Here is a 15,356-nt window from a genome sequence, read left to right as displayed (position 1 = left end):
CACGGCATCAGTTTATTTTCTTCGCATGTGCAGCCAATTGTGTGGGACATATTTTAATAGCTGTTTGCACCAGTCAGCTGATAGTGTAAATACTACATACTGAAAGAGTATCCATACAGAATACAATAGGTCCTCGGGTTACGTCAGAGATCCGTTCCTACGGCGCGACGTAACGCGATTTTCGCCATAAGTTGGAACCCACCTACATAAGCACCTACGTCACTCACATGGAGCACATACACAGCAGGAATGAAGTGAAACAGTAAAAAAAATTTAAAAGAAAGATCACAATTCCTGACCTTTACTTGTGGTAAATAAATAATAAAAAACATAAAGCACATGTGTACATATGTCGAAATGATGGAACTTTTTAAAAAAATAAATGGGAGATGGCGACGTAACCACGAAAAGACGTCATTGAGTCCAACGTTACCCAAAGACTGCCTGTGATATATTAGCCATGCAAGAACCGAGCAGAGAGGGTGCAGCGCCTATCCTAGGTGCTTGCCATCTGAGGTGAATACTAGGTAGCATGTATTGAATACCGACCATGTGCAAGACACTGAGATCATAATAATAGCTATGATTTTTTTGGAGTGTTTATGTGCTATGCTACGAGTACTTTATGCACAGTAACTCATTTCATCCTTACAACAACCCTATGAAATTGGCCACTGTGACTCTAACTCCCATTTTACAGATGGAGAACCTGAGGATCAGAATAGTTAAGTGATCCCACAGTTACTAGGTTGTAAATTCGGATTCCAGAGTCTCTTCTGAATGACTACACTACAGTCCCTTGTCTGCTCTCCAGGTGCTTAATGCATCAATTCATTTAATGCATTGTGATGAGGATCACAGCCCTGTGACATTTACACTATGATTTCTCCATTTTATGGGTCCAAAAAAAAAAAAAAATCAAGGCATTCCCTGGTTAAGTAGCTTGCCTAAAATAGCACCACTGTTAAGTGGTGATGTCAAGACTCAAATCCAGCTCAGCCAGTATGGCTCAGTGGTTGAATGTGGACCCGTGAACCAGGAGGTCATGGTTCAATTTCGGTCAGGCTTCAGGCTCTATCTCCAGAAGGGGCGTGCAGGAGGCAGCAGATCAATGATTCTCTCTCATCATTGATATCTCTCCCTCTCTCTCCCTCTCCCTTCCTCTCTGAAAACAATAAAAATATATATTTAAAAAAGAGACTGAACTCCAAACATGTCTGACTCCAAAGTTGGCCTATTTTTCTGGGAAGAAGTAAAAATGTTCATTCAACCCTCAAAGGGGCCCATAATTTAAAAAGCATGAAGCCCGCTGGTATAGAAGTGGAACATCTATGAGCAACTGCTCTCTGGTCCCTGATGGAGACCTTACTCTAGATCAGTGGTTCTCAACCTTCCTAGTGCCGCGACCCTTTAATACAGTTCCTCATGTTGTGGTGACCCCAATTTCATTGTTACAAATTGAACATAATTAAAGCATAGTGATTAATCACAAAAACAATATGTAATTATATATGTGTTTTCCGATGGTCTTAGGCGACCCCTGTGAAAGGGTCGTTGGACCCCCAAAGGGGTCGCGACCCACAGGTTGAGAACCACTGCTCTAGATCCTCTGTTGTCTCTACAGGTTGACTGGGATAAGTGAGCTGAACTTTTCAACAGCAGCCTTTGCCTGAATTGGGCACAAGAGCCCTAGAGAGAATATGAAATTGAGATTTAAAAAATTTTTTTTTTTTAGTATCTGGACTTGGCTGTTGACAGGAATTTGTTTTACTCCAAAGCCGATTCTCCTTTCTTGTGCATTTTACTGGCTCTTAGGTAAACAGTGTTCGAATTGTGAAACAATCGACTCCACTCATAAATGGAAATGATTACATTTTACAAGCTTAAAGGCCACAACCATTTTATTTTAGGAGGTTATGGACATTTTCAAAGACTGCAGTCGAACTAAGTGCCTCTTGGCTTATGCAAGCAGATTCTAGAGGGAGTTTCAACCAATCGTTTGCCATATTTGCTCAGAGTTCAGCGGCACTTCTCTGGAAGTGATTTAACATCAGAAACAGTTCTTTTCTCTGTAATGTAACTTTCTAATAGTTGGTTTGAATGTCTGGTGGCGACCAGGGCTGGTTCTGTGGTGGAGTTGCTTTGTAATGTCAACGGGAGAGATTCTATTCTCCTGGAAAGAGGCAGCGCAGATGCCAGTAATTTTAGTGTCAGCTGGGGCCACCGCGGGCCTGCCGTGGGCCTGTGTGTCTCAGTCAGCCCCCCAGTTGAAGCAATCGAGTGAAATGGGCAAGAAGCACTGGAGCTCTGGACCTGGGCCTGCCCGGGTTCGAGTCTTGGCTCTGTCACTTACTAGTTGTGTGACTTTAGGCAAACTCTTAAGTCTCAAGCCTTGGTTTCCTCACCCCACAACTCAGGCTCAAATCAGTACCTACTTCCTAGGGTTATTATACAGATTCTGTTGCGATAATGGGTGGGAAGCTCTTCAGCTTGTTCGTAAGACCCGTTCATTATAGAGCCATGTGTAATACTCACTCTCCCTGTCCTCATTACCAGACCATCTCCACCTGATGGGCTTCATCCAGGGTGTGAACTGGGTGTGGGACAGTGGATTGGTGCTAACTGGATGGGCACAAGGAACACCCTGTGTGCTTCCCTCCCCTCTGTCCTCACCCCCAGGAATGCTGTGGGCTGCGGTGCCGGCAGCTTCCCCCTCGACCCACATGGCCCTGCACACAGTATTTGGTAGTTGATTAAAAAGTTTGTGGTTGTTCATATTATTGCATTAACAAAAGTAAAAGTAACTTCTAGCTGATGAGTACTTGTGAGGTGCCAGACATACTCCCTTGAAGTGCTAAGAACATCTCTTTTAGAGCAGATTGGTGGTTGCCAGAGGGGGTGGGGTGCAGAGCGGGTAAAATGGGTGCAGGGAGTCAAAGGTACACACTTCCACTTATAAAATAAATAAGCCGAGGGGAGGTAATGTACAGCGTGGAGACTATCATTAATAATACCGTATTGTATATTTGAAAGTGGCTAAGAGAGTAAATCTTACAAGTTCTCATCACCAGAAAGTAAACTTTTGTTACTATGTATGGTGAGGAATGCTCACGAGACTTGGGGTGATCATTTGACAATATGAACAAATATCGAATCATGCTGTTTACACCTGAAACTAATATAATGTTGCATGTCAATTATATTTCAATAAAAAAAATTTAAAATACCTCTTTTAAGTACTATTTTTATGCTTGCTTTATAAGTGAGAACAAAAAGGTTCAAAGTACTCGCTTAAGATCTCACAGCCATTAGTAAACGACGGAGCCAATATTTGTGATCATATCTCTCTGCCTCTACATGCTTGCTCTTTGAAGTATGTCATACTGCCTCCCAGAAAGAGACTAAGAGAAAAATGTGGCTGCAAAGGTAAGTTAGGGCCAGAGAGTCTGGACTCTAGGGTGCTGGGAGAGAGAATTTTATAACTTGAGATTGGTCCTTCCAGAATCATTATATTGAGTGGGAGCTCAAGTGATGCCAGAGATGAAGTCAGCATGAGAGAGCGAGAAAGAAAAAGAGGACTGGCAAGCATTAGAGGATGCTCCCATTTAGGGAATTATGGGAAGAACCAGGGAAGGAAACAGGAGGAGATAGGAGGAAAGCCAAGAGAAAAAGTATTTCAAGATGGTGGTTAAGAGTATCAAATGTTCCAGAGAAATGAAAGAGGATGAGGCCTGGAGAAGGGCATTGGATGAAATGACATCACTGGAGATTCCAGGGAGGTCCCTGTCAAAAGAACAATGAGCTCAGAGGCCTGGAGACAATGGCTTTAAGGGAGTAAGCGGAGAAGTTGCTGAGGACATTTCAGTGCCAAGCGTGGTGACACTGGGTAAGGCCAGGGGTTGCCAAGGGGTAGCAGGACACAGTAGGCCTTTTAGGTGGAAGGAAGCATCTCGCTGGCAAAACGGACAGGCCCGGAGAAAATAATCATGAGTCAGGACATTCAGCAACTACCTTGGCTGGAAAGGAGGAGGAGAGATGAATTGCCTTTGGAAACGATGAAACAGAGAAGCTGGCTAGAGATGAGGTTAAGTTGAGAAATAAAATACAGCTACCAGCTTCAGAAAGCTAGGCAAATCCAGCTTCCTCCCCAGTGTTCCTCACATCAGCCAGGAGCAGCAGGAGTTTGACCCACAGGCCAACTCAGGCTTTGGCCATAGCCCTACCCCAAGCCCATGCTTCTTTGTCCCTCATTCTCAAACTCCTCCATCCCTTCACCTCTCTGTGAGCCTAAATCCCATGCAGTGAGTCACAGAGGGAAGGACAGGACAGGGTTCACCCTCCGTGTGAACAGGGTTCCTGACTCTCAGGGGAGCATGTTCCACAGCTTTTCTCCCTTAAAAGCACCCTTAGCGACTGCTCTGTTTTTCAGACACATGAGAGTTGGTAGGGTCCAGGGAGAGAAAGGAATTATGGAGAAGGGAAGTTAGGGCTTATAGGCTTCTCAGATGTGGCTTGCTTTCCATCGTTCTTTTAAAGAGCACCTAGTCAGCTCGGCTGGCGTGACTCAATGGTTGAGTGTCTACCTCTGAACCAGGAGGTCACGGTTCATTTCCCAGTCAGGGCACATGCCCAGGTTGCCGGCTCGATCCCCAGTGTGGGGCGTGCAGGAGGCAGTGATCAATGATTCTCTCCCATCATTGATATTTCTATCTCTCCCTTTTTAAGTAAAAAAAGCACCCAGTCAGATTGTAAAATCGTAATGCCTCCTTCGTTCATGCATTGCTGGAGTACTCACCAGGAGATTTTAAAGATGGAAACGATAGCCGATTATCTAATCCCACCCAATGGCTTGAAATCCCTGGCTGAACAAGAGAAAATAAAAATACACAGTCCTTTACAATTACATGAACACAGCCTGCCACTTCTCTGAGCAGCGGAGACCCCTGACACTCAGAGAGGCTTCTCAGGGCCGCAGGGCAGCTGGGGGTCAAGCCAGGGAAAGCATCTTCATTTCCCAACTGTTCAAGGCTCAGAGTGAAGGTGCCACTCTGGTCAGGCCGCTGGCTTCCGTTCCCCACAGATCCGAAGGAAACTCGGCCTCATCAAAAGTTTTAACCATCACCTCTCTGGGGACTCACGCCAGGTCCTGTCAGCCAGTCTGTCTGCAGAGGCCTAGTGTCCCTGCTGAAGGGCACGGATTTCTCATCTCCCAGAGGAGCCTCTCCTAATCCAAACACTCAGGCAGATAGTAGCAGCTCGGCAAGTGCAGAAAGATGGAAACAGAGAGTGTGAACTCTGAAGGGCACATTCATGTGGATAAATAAGAAGGAGAAATAAGAATAAGGCCCGCCTCCATCCTTCCTTCCTTTTTCATCCCAGCCGGCAAATATCCTTTTGATTTTATGCTGGAAGGTGTTTGTTTTCAGGACTTTTTCCTCCTCCATTCTTATGCGTGTCCCTTCCTTTTAGATTTTATAGGTACTGGGATATTTATGTGTCGGTGACCTTTGAAAGCAGCTTCAGAGATTGGCTGTTTACAGTTAGGAATTTTCTCTAAGGTCTACAAAGCCCTTTGTGCTTTTTCCAGGAAAGGCACTCAATAAGAACCAAAACAAACAACTGCACAACTCAAATCTGATTGGAGCCAAATCTCTTAGGAGAGTAAGAAAAAAAAGTCTGCATTTGTTTCTGCTGCTTCTTCCCTCCCGCCCCCACCTCCTCCTCAACCCAGTCAAATCTGCTTGAGTCGTTGCTGCTTCCTGTCAGGTTCAGAATTGCTTGTGAGATGTTTATGGCTACATTGGAAACCTTGTGTTGGAAAACATCTTGACACTGGGAGATTTTGCAAGGCGCAATTTAAAAATGGCCCCAAAATGGTGAAAACAATACTCACATCGCCAAGTCTTTGGGAAAATTTATCCCAGGATATTTAACATTTGTCTCTATGACCATGGAGGATGGAGGACTATTTTTGCTCTGGCCAAATTCCACATGACAGACTCCACCATTGAGGCTTACAACTGTTATTCAGGCCAATAAAGGATTTGTCACAACTGGGGTGATGCCTGTGGTTAGAGTTCAACTAGAACTGACCAAATGGAATCCCATTTAGTTGTTTGCCTGGCCTCCCACTCCCTCTTCCCGGTATCATTTGTTCTGCAAAAACGTTTTCATGGGGTCAGGCAAGTGGAAGGGCTTTGCCTGGAGTTGAAAAGTCCTCTGTTCACATTTTGTCTCTTTTCATTACGAGCTCTTTGACCTTGGGCAAGTTAATCAGTTTGAGTCTTGGTTACCCTGCTTGTACAAGAGTGATAATAATACCTATAATAATAAAAGTGTAATATGCTAATTAGACCAGACAGCTGAACGACTTTCCGGATGTCATTCAGGACGTCCTTCCGGATGAAGCTGTGGCAGCGGGGGCCAAGGCAGAGGTAGTTAGGGGCAATCAGGCAGGCAGGCCAGTGGTTAGGGGTAATCAGGCAGGCATGTAGAGTGGTTAGGGGCGATCAGGCAGCAGGCAGAGTGGTTAGGGGCGATCAGGCAGCAGGCAGAGTGGTTAGGGGCGATCAGGCAGGCAGGAGAACAGTTAGGGACGATCAGGCAGGCAGGCAGGCCAAGTGGTTGTGCAATCAGGCAGGCAGGCAGAGTGGTTAGGGGCAATCAGGCAGACAGGTGAGTGGTTAAGGGTCATCAGGAAGGCAGGCAGAGTCATTAGGGGCAATCAGCCAGGCAGGCAGAGTGGTTAGGGGAGATCAGGCAGGCAGGCAGGCAGAGGTGTTAGGGGCGATCAGCTAGGCAGGCAGAGTGGTTAGGGGCAATCGGGCAGGCAGGCAGAGTGGTTAGGGGCAATGAGGCAGGCAGGCAGGTGAGCAGTTAGGAGCCAGTGGTCCTGGATTGCGAGAGGGATGGCTGACTGCCACAGGGATTGGGCCTAAACCGGCAGTTGGACATCCTCCATAGGGTCCCAGATTGCGAGAGGGTGCAGGCCCGGCTGAGGGACCCCCCCTGCCCCGTGCACATATTTCATGCACCAGGTCTCTAGTCTATAATAATAAACGGGTAATATGCTAATTAGACCAGACATCTTCCGGATGTTATTCCAGACATCCTTCCTGATGAAGCTGGGGCCAGAGGGAAGCCAGCCTGGGTCCCGGGTGCCTGCCAATGGGCAGAGGAGGGAAGCCCAGGTCCTGGGTGCCAGAGGGAAGCTGGTGCCAACAGCCTGGGTCCTGGGTGCTGGAGGGAAGCCGGTGCCAGCAGCCAGGGGAAGGAAGAGGTACTCTTGCACGAATTTTCATGCATTGGGCCTCTAGTCTTCTATAATAGATGTGAGATAACAAGGATGACGTCTGGAACCACCGTTCTGTTTATTTGCATATTAGACTTTTATTATTATAGATGATGTACATAAGTCGGCTAGCAAGCAGGTAGGATGTCAAAGGAGATGAACCTCCACCACACCTGTCCCCCAAGTCACTTAGTGAACTCTGGTTTCCCGGGTCTGTGGTTTGTTTGTTTTTCCCCTCCCTATGGTAAAAATTCACACTTAAGAGAACAGTGGTTTTGTTTGGGAAATAATACTTAAAATGAATTGTTAGCATTAAAGAAACCTCAAAACCTTACCAACACATATGACTTTACAATACAAACATGCTAAGACCTTTTAAGTTAAAAAAGCCAATTGCAAAGCAAAATAAAATCAAATGAGGGCTGTGTGTCAGTCACAATTATGCTACTCTACTTATTGTATAAAAGGATTAGCTAAGTGAGTGTGAAGTGTGAAGACATTTTTTCCTAAGACTTTGTAAAAAGTGACGTAGCTTCTGTTTATGAGGGTCAAAAAATAATATGACCTCCAACCCACAGAGAAGATAAATATTTGTCAAACAAATGAATGAATGTTCCTTTGGAGTTGCACGAAGAAGAAAAGACAGGCTTTTGGATGCAGAATCTTAGATTATGTAAATGAAATCTCTTTGCCGAGGCCAGGGATTGAGGGGCTGGCTTTCCAGAGAGAAAGCCGCTGCTGTATTTCAGCTCCAAGACATGGAGCATGTGCTCCTTGAAGGCAAGGGCCAGTGACCCTGGGTTCCGTGCCAGGACCTCGAGCAGCCCAAGTGTTGAAAGATGTGGAGGAACAGCTAAAAGGAAGTGGGCTGCTTTAGCACAGACAGAGGCTAAGGCGAGCTGCCATTAAACAACATTGAAAGATTTTAGGAAAGATAACGTTTCTCTTAAAATACACATAAACCAAAGAGAAAGGGACTTAGGGGAGGCGTAAAAAGGATATCTTTTCTTGTTGTGACACATAAAATTTGCTATTAAAAAAAATTTTTTTTTGTGAATCCTCACCTGAGGATATTTTTCCATTGATTTTTAGAGGGAGTGGAAAGGAGGGGGAAAGACACAGAGAGAGGACAACAATTGGTTGCCTCCCATCGATGACCTGGGGCGGGGTATAGAGCTTGCAAGTGAGGTACATGCCCTTGACTGGAATCGAACCCATGACCCTTCAGTCCATGGGTCAACACTCTATCCACTGAGCAAAACCAGCCAGGGCACATTTTGATATTTTTAAGTGTACAGTGTAGTGGTGATAGGTACGTGTACCTTGTTGTGCAATAAAAAGGATTGACAGTGAATAATGTTGGCTCTCTCTCTTTCTCTCCCCGCCCCCCGCCCCCAGCCCTCCCCACTCTCTCCACCTCTCAACCTTTCTTCATCTCTCTTTCAGTTTGATTGGAAGAGTATGGAATTTCCTTCTTGGAGATTTTTAAAACAGCTGAGTCCTGAGGGGCTGGGAGAGATGGCCTCCTAAGGATTCCTTTGCAGCCAAACTGTGTGGGGAGGCAGCGGTGTGGCCCAGCACTGAAGTGGACACATTGAGGAAGGAATGTGCAAGCTGCCTCGGATGAAGTCAGAGATGCACGGCTACCTGCAAACGAACCCCAACACTTGTAAACCTGAGTCTGCGGCATTTGACTTCTAAACTGGGGAGGGTTATAAGTTTGCTTTAACCCGAAACTGACATCATAAATGCTGCTGCGCTCTGCTCACTTTACCTTGGGCTTATACGCGTTCAGCATCGACATCTCCACGTTCTGACCTCGGACGTGCTTGGGTTGCCTCTGCACGGGCGGCGACGAGGACTTCTGGTTGTTGCGGCAGACACAAATGAAGAAGAAGAGCAAGGCGATGGCCAGGGGAATCGCCACGCTCGGCACCAGAATGTACAGGATTTCCATCTTATTCTTCTCCTTGGAATCCTTCGAATCTGGGTGCAGAAATAAAAATTTCAAAGAAGAACAAAAGTTATACAAGTTCCAATACCATGTATACTATTACATTGCCTAGTTTAAAAGGACCTCCTATTCTTTTATACACACAAGTCCACTGTGAGAAAAAAAAAGAACCGTTGCTTATTACAATTTGTTCCCATCAAACCTTCAACATAATTTATTGAAGTTTAAAAGTTTAAAGTTCAAACGTTTAAAAATTGCAGAGGGAAATTATAAAGGCTTTGCATGTGTGTGGGTCCCCCTCTGAGGCTGCCTCTCTTTAGCATCAGACCTGCTTTTCTCTCACACCTTAAAAGTTAAACGCCAGGTGAATGGACTGTATACATCTATGAGCATTAATGTGGACCACAGGGCTCTTCTTCCATTGGCTGCCAGCCCAGATCAAACACCGCGACCTAATGTTCCAGAAATCATGCCATTGTCTGGGCTTGTTTGGACACACAGGGCCAGTCCTGCATCTTCCAGAGTCAACATCACTAAAGAATCCTGGCCCAGTGTCCACGAACCCAATGGCCTGAGAATATGGGGACCCAAAGGCAGGGCCAGCTCGGTCTCTGATGAGCTGTGTGACCCTGAATAAATCACTCACCCCTCTGGGCTTTTCTTGTCCGCATGCACCAAGTATGTATTTTGGATAGTGTCTATCATTCCCTCCCGTGCGGCACCATTGTAGAACTTGATACTTTTTTGAAACCCAAGAATTCTTCCTAAATGGTTTCATATGAACTCAATAATTATGAGTGGTAACACTTTGAAGTGTATTTTTGAAATCTTATACACCCACTGTACCTACTGTTGCTTGGGAAAGAACGTAATACAGAGAGAAGGACCTTAGGCATACATTTCTTTTTATTGGTTTGAGCCTGGCCTTTAAAACTAAGTACTTTAAAAAAAACAACAACAACACAACAACTAAGTACTTTGGGCATATATTATCATTAACTAATTATTTGACTGATAAAGCAAACAAGAATTATGGGACAGCTTTTATGGGGGTTGCATAATACATGCCCTGATCACCAATAACCTCATCAACTATCTTGCTTTGAGAAAATCCAAAGTGTGGCAATAAAGATTGACACAAAATTCAGAGATGACTATTTACTTAACAAAAGAATTAATCATGCATCCATCCACTCATTCTCTCATTTGTTCAGTAAGTCAATAAACCAAAGCGACTACTGACAAGCACTCTTCTAGGGTCTGGGAATACAAAATTAACTTGGACATGTCCTTTGCCCTCAAGGAACTCATGGGCTAGTAAGGAAAACAGAGAAAAGATAAATACGATACGCTGTTGGAAATGCTAGAAGGGAAGTATGAATACAGTGGTGAAGAGTCCCCCAAAGTCCCTGTAAACAGTGAGCTTTCCTCGTACATATAAATGGGAATATACGTGCACGTACCTTCTTTGGGAACCCGTGGTTCAGTGAGATAGAGCACTAAGCCCATCGTTTTCTCTCCACATAAACAGAATCAAGACAAGAAGTTCATAAGGAGTACCCAAATCTGGGTGACGGGACTGCTCTACGGGTTAACCCTCAGAGGGCTTGGGGAGGGGTAAAACCTGTTTAAAACTAAGTCTTAATATTTATTGAGTATCTTTTACTATTATGAACAGGGGCCAGGTACTGTTCTAAGCACTTTTCATTAACTCATTCATTTTATCCGCATAACCAATCCCAGGAGGCAGGTGCCATCCTTATCTCCATTCTTACAGGTGAAGGGCAGAGTGGTTAAGTAACTTGCCCAAGGACATGCAATTAGTAATTTAAAAGCTGGGACTCCTCCCCTGTGGTCTTGCTTCACAGCTCCTGCTCTAGCCACCACACCACACGGCCAATAGTTTGAGAATGGCTGCTGTTGTGCACCTGCTTTCTCATGGGAGGGTTTCTCTTACTTCGCGGAAGTAGGAAGGACGAGCGAGGGCTGAAATGTGGGGAATGACAGTGAAGCTTTGCCAGACGTGCTACTTTAGAACTCCCCACCGTATACACTGTGGCAGGTAAACATAACCCAGGCATCTCTGGGAGGCCATTCTAATCATTCTAGCCATTAAGAACTGGTCTCTTTTGTAACAAGTGTGTCTGCATGTGGGTGGGTGGGTAGATAGAAAAAAATCACATGGAAGAGTGTCTACCACAGGGCCCACCAGATAGATAGACAGACAGATAGGTAGATAGATCTTGATCATCAATCCAGCTATCCATCTATCCTCTTTAGAAACAGTGTAGCAGAATAAAGGACATGTATGTTTTAGAGTCAGAAACTCTACACACTGCCTTTGTCGTTATCTACGTAACCTCCGTAAGGCACTTAGCCTCTCTGAGCAAACCCATCTGTAGAATGGCAATGTTAATACCTATTTCATAGAATTGATATAAACAATAAATGGAGTAACAGTGAAAGTGTCTATTCTATACCTGTTACAAGTCAATCCCTCAATATTTACCCCTTATGCTTAGCGTAGGAAATGATGCAGGAATGGAAGCTTTGGGCTGGGAATTTTAAATAACCTTAAGCAAGAAACAGCCTCTCTGACCTCCATCTCCTCATTTGTTCAGTCTTATTTGGTTCACGTGAGAGATAACGTTCACAAAAGAACCTCGGAAAATTGAAAACTGCCATGCAGTTGTGGGATGCTATGATTATTAACATTATAAAAACACTTTCATATTTGTCAGTACCACAAAGGGAGAAATCCCTCTTGTTATTCTTGGATTTTCAGTGAAATCATTATGAGGGTAATGATTACAAAAGAAATGAAGCTCATTTAGTCCTAACGTAATGCTAGTCATTTTTTTCTGGCCCGGAATTTTCACAACAAGGGAAAGCAGGGCTCTCACCTGTCTGGCAAACAAAGGAGTCTATTCTGTACATTCCGTATCAGATTATTCTCAGAGCGCCTTTGACTGTAAATGCGAGGTCTGGGACAAATCCCCCTGTAGGTCTGCCGCAGAACAAACTTCAAGAAGCTAAATTCTTTGAACACAGTCAAACTTGGCTCCTTCAGGTTCATGGAGGATATGCAAGCGAGCACAATGTGGTCTTGCCAAGTGAAATAATCAAGCAGAACAATACGTGGTTGAGTTGGAAGTGACAGAAAGCAGCTTCAGGCCTATTGTAAGTCTACCATATAACAGGCTCACTTTCCCACACAGCTCTCTGCATTTGGCCAGGAGGGGAGTCAGGGTCTGGCTCAGGAAAAATGTATAGGAAAACATTCCTCAGAAGAACTAATGTTACTCATAGAAAAATAGAACACGAACATTTGCCCAACCTCTTTTAAACGTCCTAGCATTTTTATTCGTCATTTTAACCCAATGTTATCTTGATTTTACACATAGAGAAATTGAGGCCAAGAAAGAACAGATAATTTGACAAAGCTAGAAAGAGGTCAAGTCTGGGTTGGAATGCAAGCCTGTCTGCCTTCAATACTTCCATGCTTTATAAATTATATTACTAATAAAAGTTAACATACTGTATGAAATTGTTTTTTATCATCTCCTTAAGAGTCCAAGGCTCTCTTTCAGTGAGGGCTAGTATCCAGCAGAGACCATACATGAAAAAGAATCACATTAGAACAATGGACATTATTCTTACTATGCCCTTTAAAGGGTAATGGACACCTCCAGTGCATTGCAAAGAAAATTAGAATGGTGAAGATTTTTAATACTTTGGAGTAACTGCCTAAAAGTAAAATGCACATATTAGTTACATCAAGTTAATCCTTGGGATTTTTGGAACCAACAATTTAGTCTGGATCACATGATTAATTTCCTTTTAAAAATCAATTTGGTATCACAGTTTACATCTGACATTCCTGTTTTATTTTTACAATGATATTCAATTCTTTGATTAGTAATTAAATAAAATAGAGAAAATACTCCTTTCTTATCCTGGGCTAAAACAAGGTACACATAATTTCTCATTCAAGAGGTACTTCTATAAAATGAAACCTCATCTGGGATATTATTTTTGAGTTAAAACAACAAAGTGCTCAGATTTGCAGCATGGCAAAGATAGGAAGAAATCTTACAGAAACTCAGAATTCAAAGGAAATTAAATAAGTTAAATTATGATCTTGTTTTGAAAAAAATTTAAAACCATAAAAAACGAATAGGAATTGCTACCATTTGTTAGTTGGAAACTATAAAATACGTTGGTTGTTATCAGATAGGGGCCTGCATTATTGATATTTAAGCAGGTGCCTGGAAGCCAAATGGAAAACCATGGTATTTGGGCCTTCAGTGGGCATGCTGGGCCCAGCCATTCATACTCTCGATTTAATGATGGAAATATTAAGTAGGTGGTCTATTGCCTTATGCATTCTCAAATGAATTCTTAAAATAGGACTCTGATAGGCCATATACAGTAATTAAATTTTTTCTCTGTAGAAAATGTTTTAATCACAATAACTAGGAGGACAATAATGCACTTGTGAACACTGGAGAAAAATCTCAGTAACTGGAGTCCACATGACTTCACTAGAAGTTTCTAAAATTCCCAGGGCCTCAGTTTCCTCTTCTATAAAAGGAAAGAGTTGGGCTAATCTTTTCTTTTTAAATTAAAAACTTTAAATCATGGTAAAAGCACATAACAAAACTTATCGTCTTAACTATTTTGAAGCAAACAGTGGTGTTAAGTATATTCACATTGTTGTACAACAGGTCTCCAGAACTTTTTCATCCTGAAAACGGAATTTCTATACTCATTGAACAACTCCTCATTTCCCCTTTCCCCCAGGCCCTGGCAACCATTATTCTACTTTCTGTTTTTATAAATTTGACTACTTTAGATATTTATATATATAAAAGCCAAGCGACCCGAACACCAGAACTGGAATGACTGGTTGCTTTGACGTGCACTGTGGCCCCAATTGGCCCCCTCCACCCCGATCGGAGACAGGGTGTCCAGCCAACCTCCTGCGTCCCCTACCCCCGGCCGGCCCGGCCCCGATCAGTGCCAATCAGGGCGGGCTGGCCTGACCCCACCCATGCATGAATTCGTGCACTGGGCGTCTAGTTTTATATAAATGAAATCACATGGTATTTGTTTATGATTGGCTTTTTTTTACTCAGCATGATGTCCTCAAGATTTATCCATGTTGTTGCATGTGACAGTATTTCCTTCTCTTATAAGGTTGAATAATATACGATGTTTTCTTTTATTTTTAAAGATTAAAAAAAATGATTTTTAGAGAAAGAGGAAGGGAGAGGGAGAGAGAGAGAGGAAGAAACATCTACATGAGAGCAAAACATCAATCAGCAGCCTCCTGCACGCTCCCTACCAGACTGAGCTGCAATCTGGGCATGTGTCTTGACTGGGAATTGAACTGGCAACCTTTTGGTGCATGGGACAACACCCAACCTACTGAGCAACACCAGCCAGGGCTACACCATATTTTCTTTATTCATTTACTGATGACATTTGGCTTGCTTCCACCACTGAGCTATTGCGAATAATGCACAATAACAGGGTTCATTCTCAAATATCTCTTTGAGATTCCGCTTTCAGTTCTTTTGAATACATATCCAGAAGCAATATTGCTGGATGAATGGTAGTTCTATTTTTAATTTTTTGAGTAATACCCATATTGTTTTCTATAGTGGCTACCACATGTTGCCTTCCCACCAACAGTACAAAATAGTTCTAATTTCTCTACATCTTCACTAACACTGGCAAAATATATATATATATATATATATTCAAATGGATGTGAGGTGATATCTCATTGTGGTTTTGATTTGCATTTCTTTAATGACTGTTGGTATTGAACATCTCATGCTCATTGACATTTGTTTATCTTCTTTGAAGAAATGCCTATATAAGTCCTTTTCCCACTTTTTAAAGTGAGCTAATCTTTAAGGGCCAAAATTCAATATAGTTTTTATAAAATTAAATCTTTTTTCACTTGTAATAGTATTATTTTAGAATGGTAGACCAACCACATTTAAATGTTAGCAAAACATTTGATTGAGTGTTTATCCTTATGGACAAAAAAATGAAGGCTAGACAATATGAGATGGGTTAGTAATTCATCACATGCCTGCA

At 43.2% G+C, this 15,356-nt stretch overlaps 1 protein-coding gene across 2 annotated transcripts in view; it reads right to left on the bottom strand.

Moving 5' to 3' along the window:
• ROR1 (receptor tyrosine kinase like orphan receptor 1) overlaps positions 1-15,356 on the bottom strand; it is a 399,382-nt gene that overhangs the window by 11,936 nt on the left and 372,090 nt on the right. For both annotated transcript variants that reach the window (XM_070405278.1, XM_070405277.1), the window contains one exon: positions 9,066-9,277. In XM_070405278.1, coding sequence (XP_070261379.1) covers positions 9,066-9,277 — 212 coding nt within the window. The remainder of the gene's footprint in view (positions 1-9,065; positions 9,278-15,356) is intronic.

The sequence above is a fragment of the Myotis yumanensis genome, unplaced genomic scaffold, assembly GCF_028538775.1.
Source record: "Myotis yumanensis isolate MYYU_CA2020_CCGP unplaced genomic scaffold, mMyoYum1.0.hap1 SCAF_2, whole genome shotgun sequence".
NCBI classification, from domain to species: domain Eukaryota; kingdom Metazoa; phylum Chordata; class Mammalia; order Chiroptera; family Vespertilionidae; genus Myotis; species Myotis yumanensis.
Note: the sequence above shows the minus strand (reverse complement) of the source record. Positions and strands in the feature narration are given on the sequence as shown.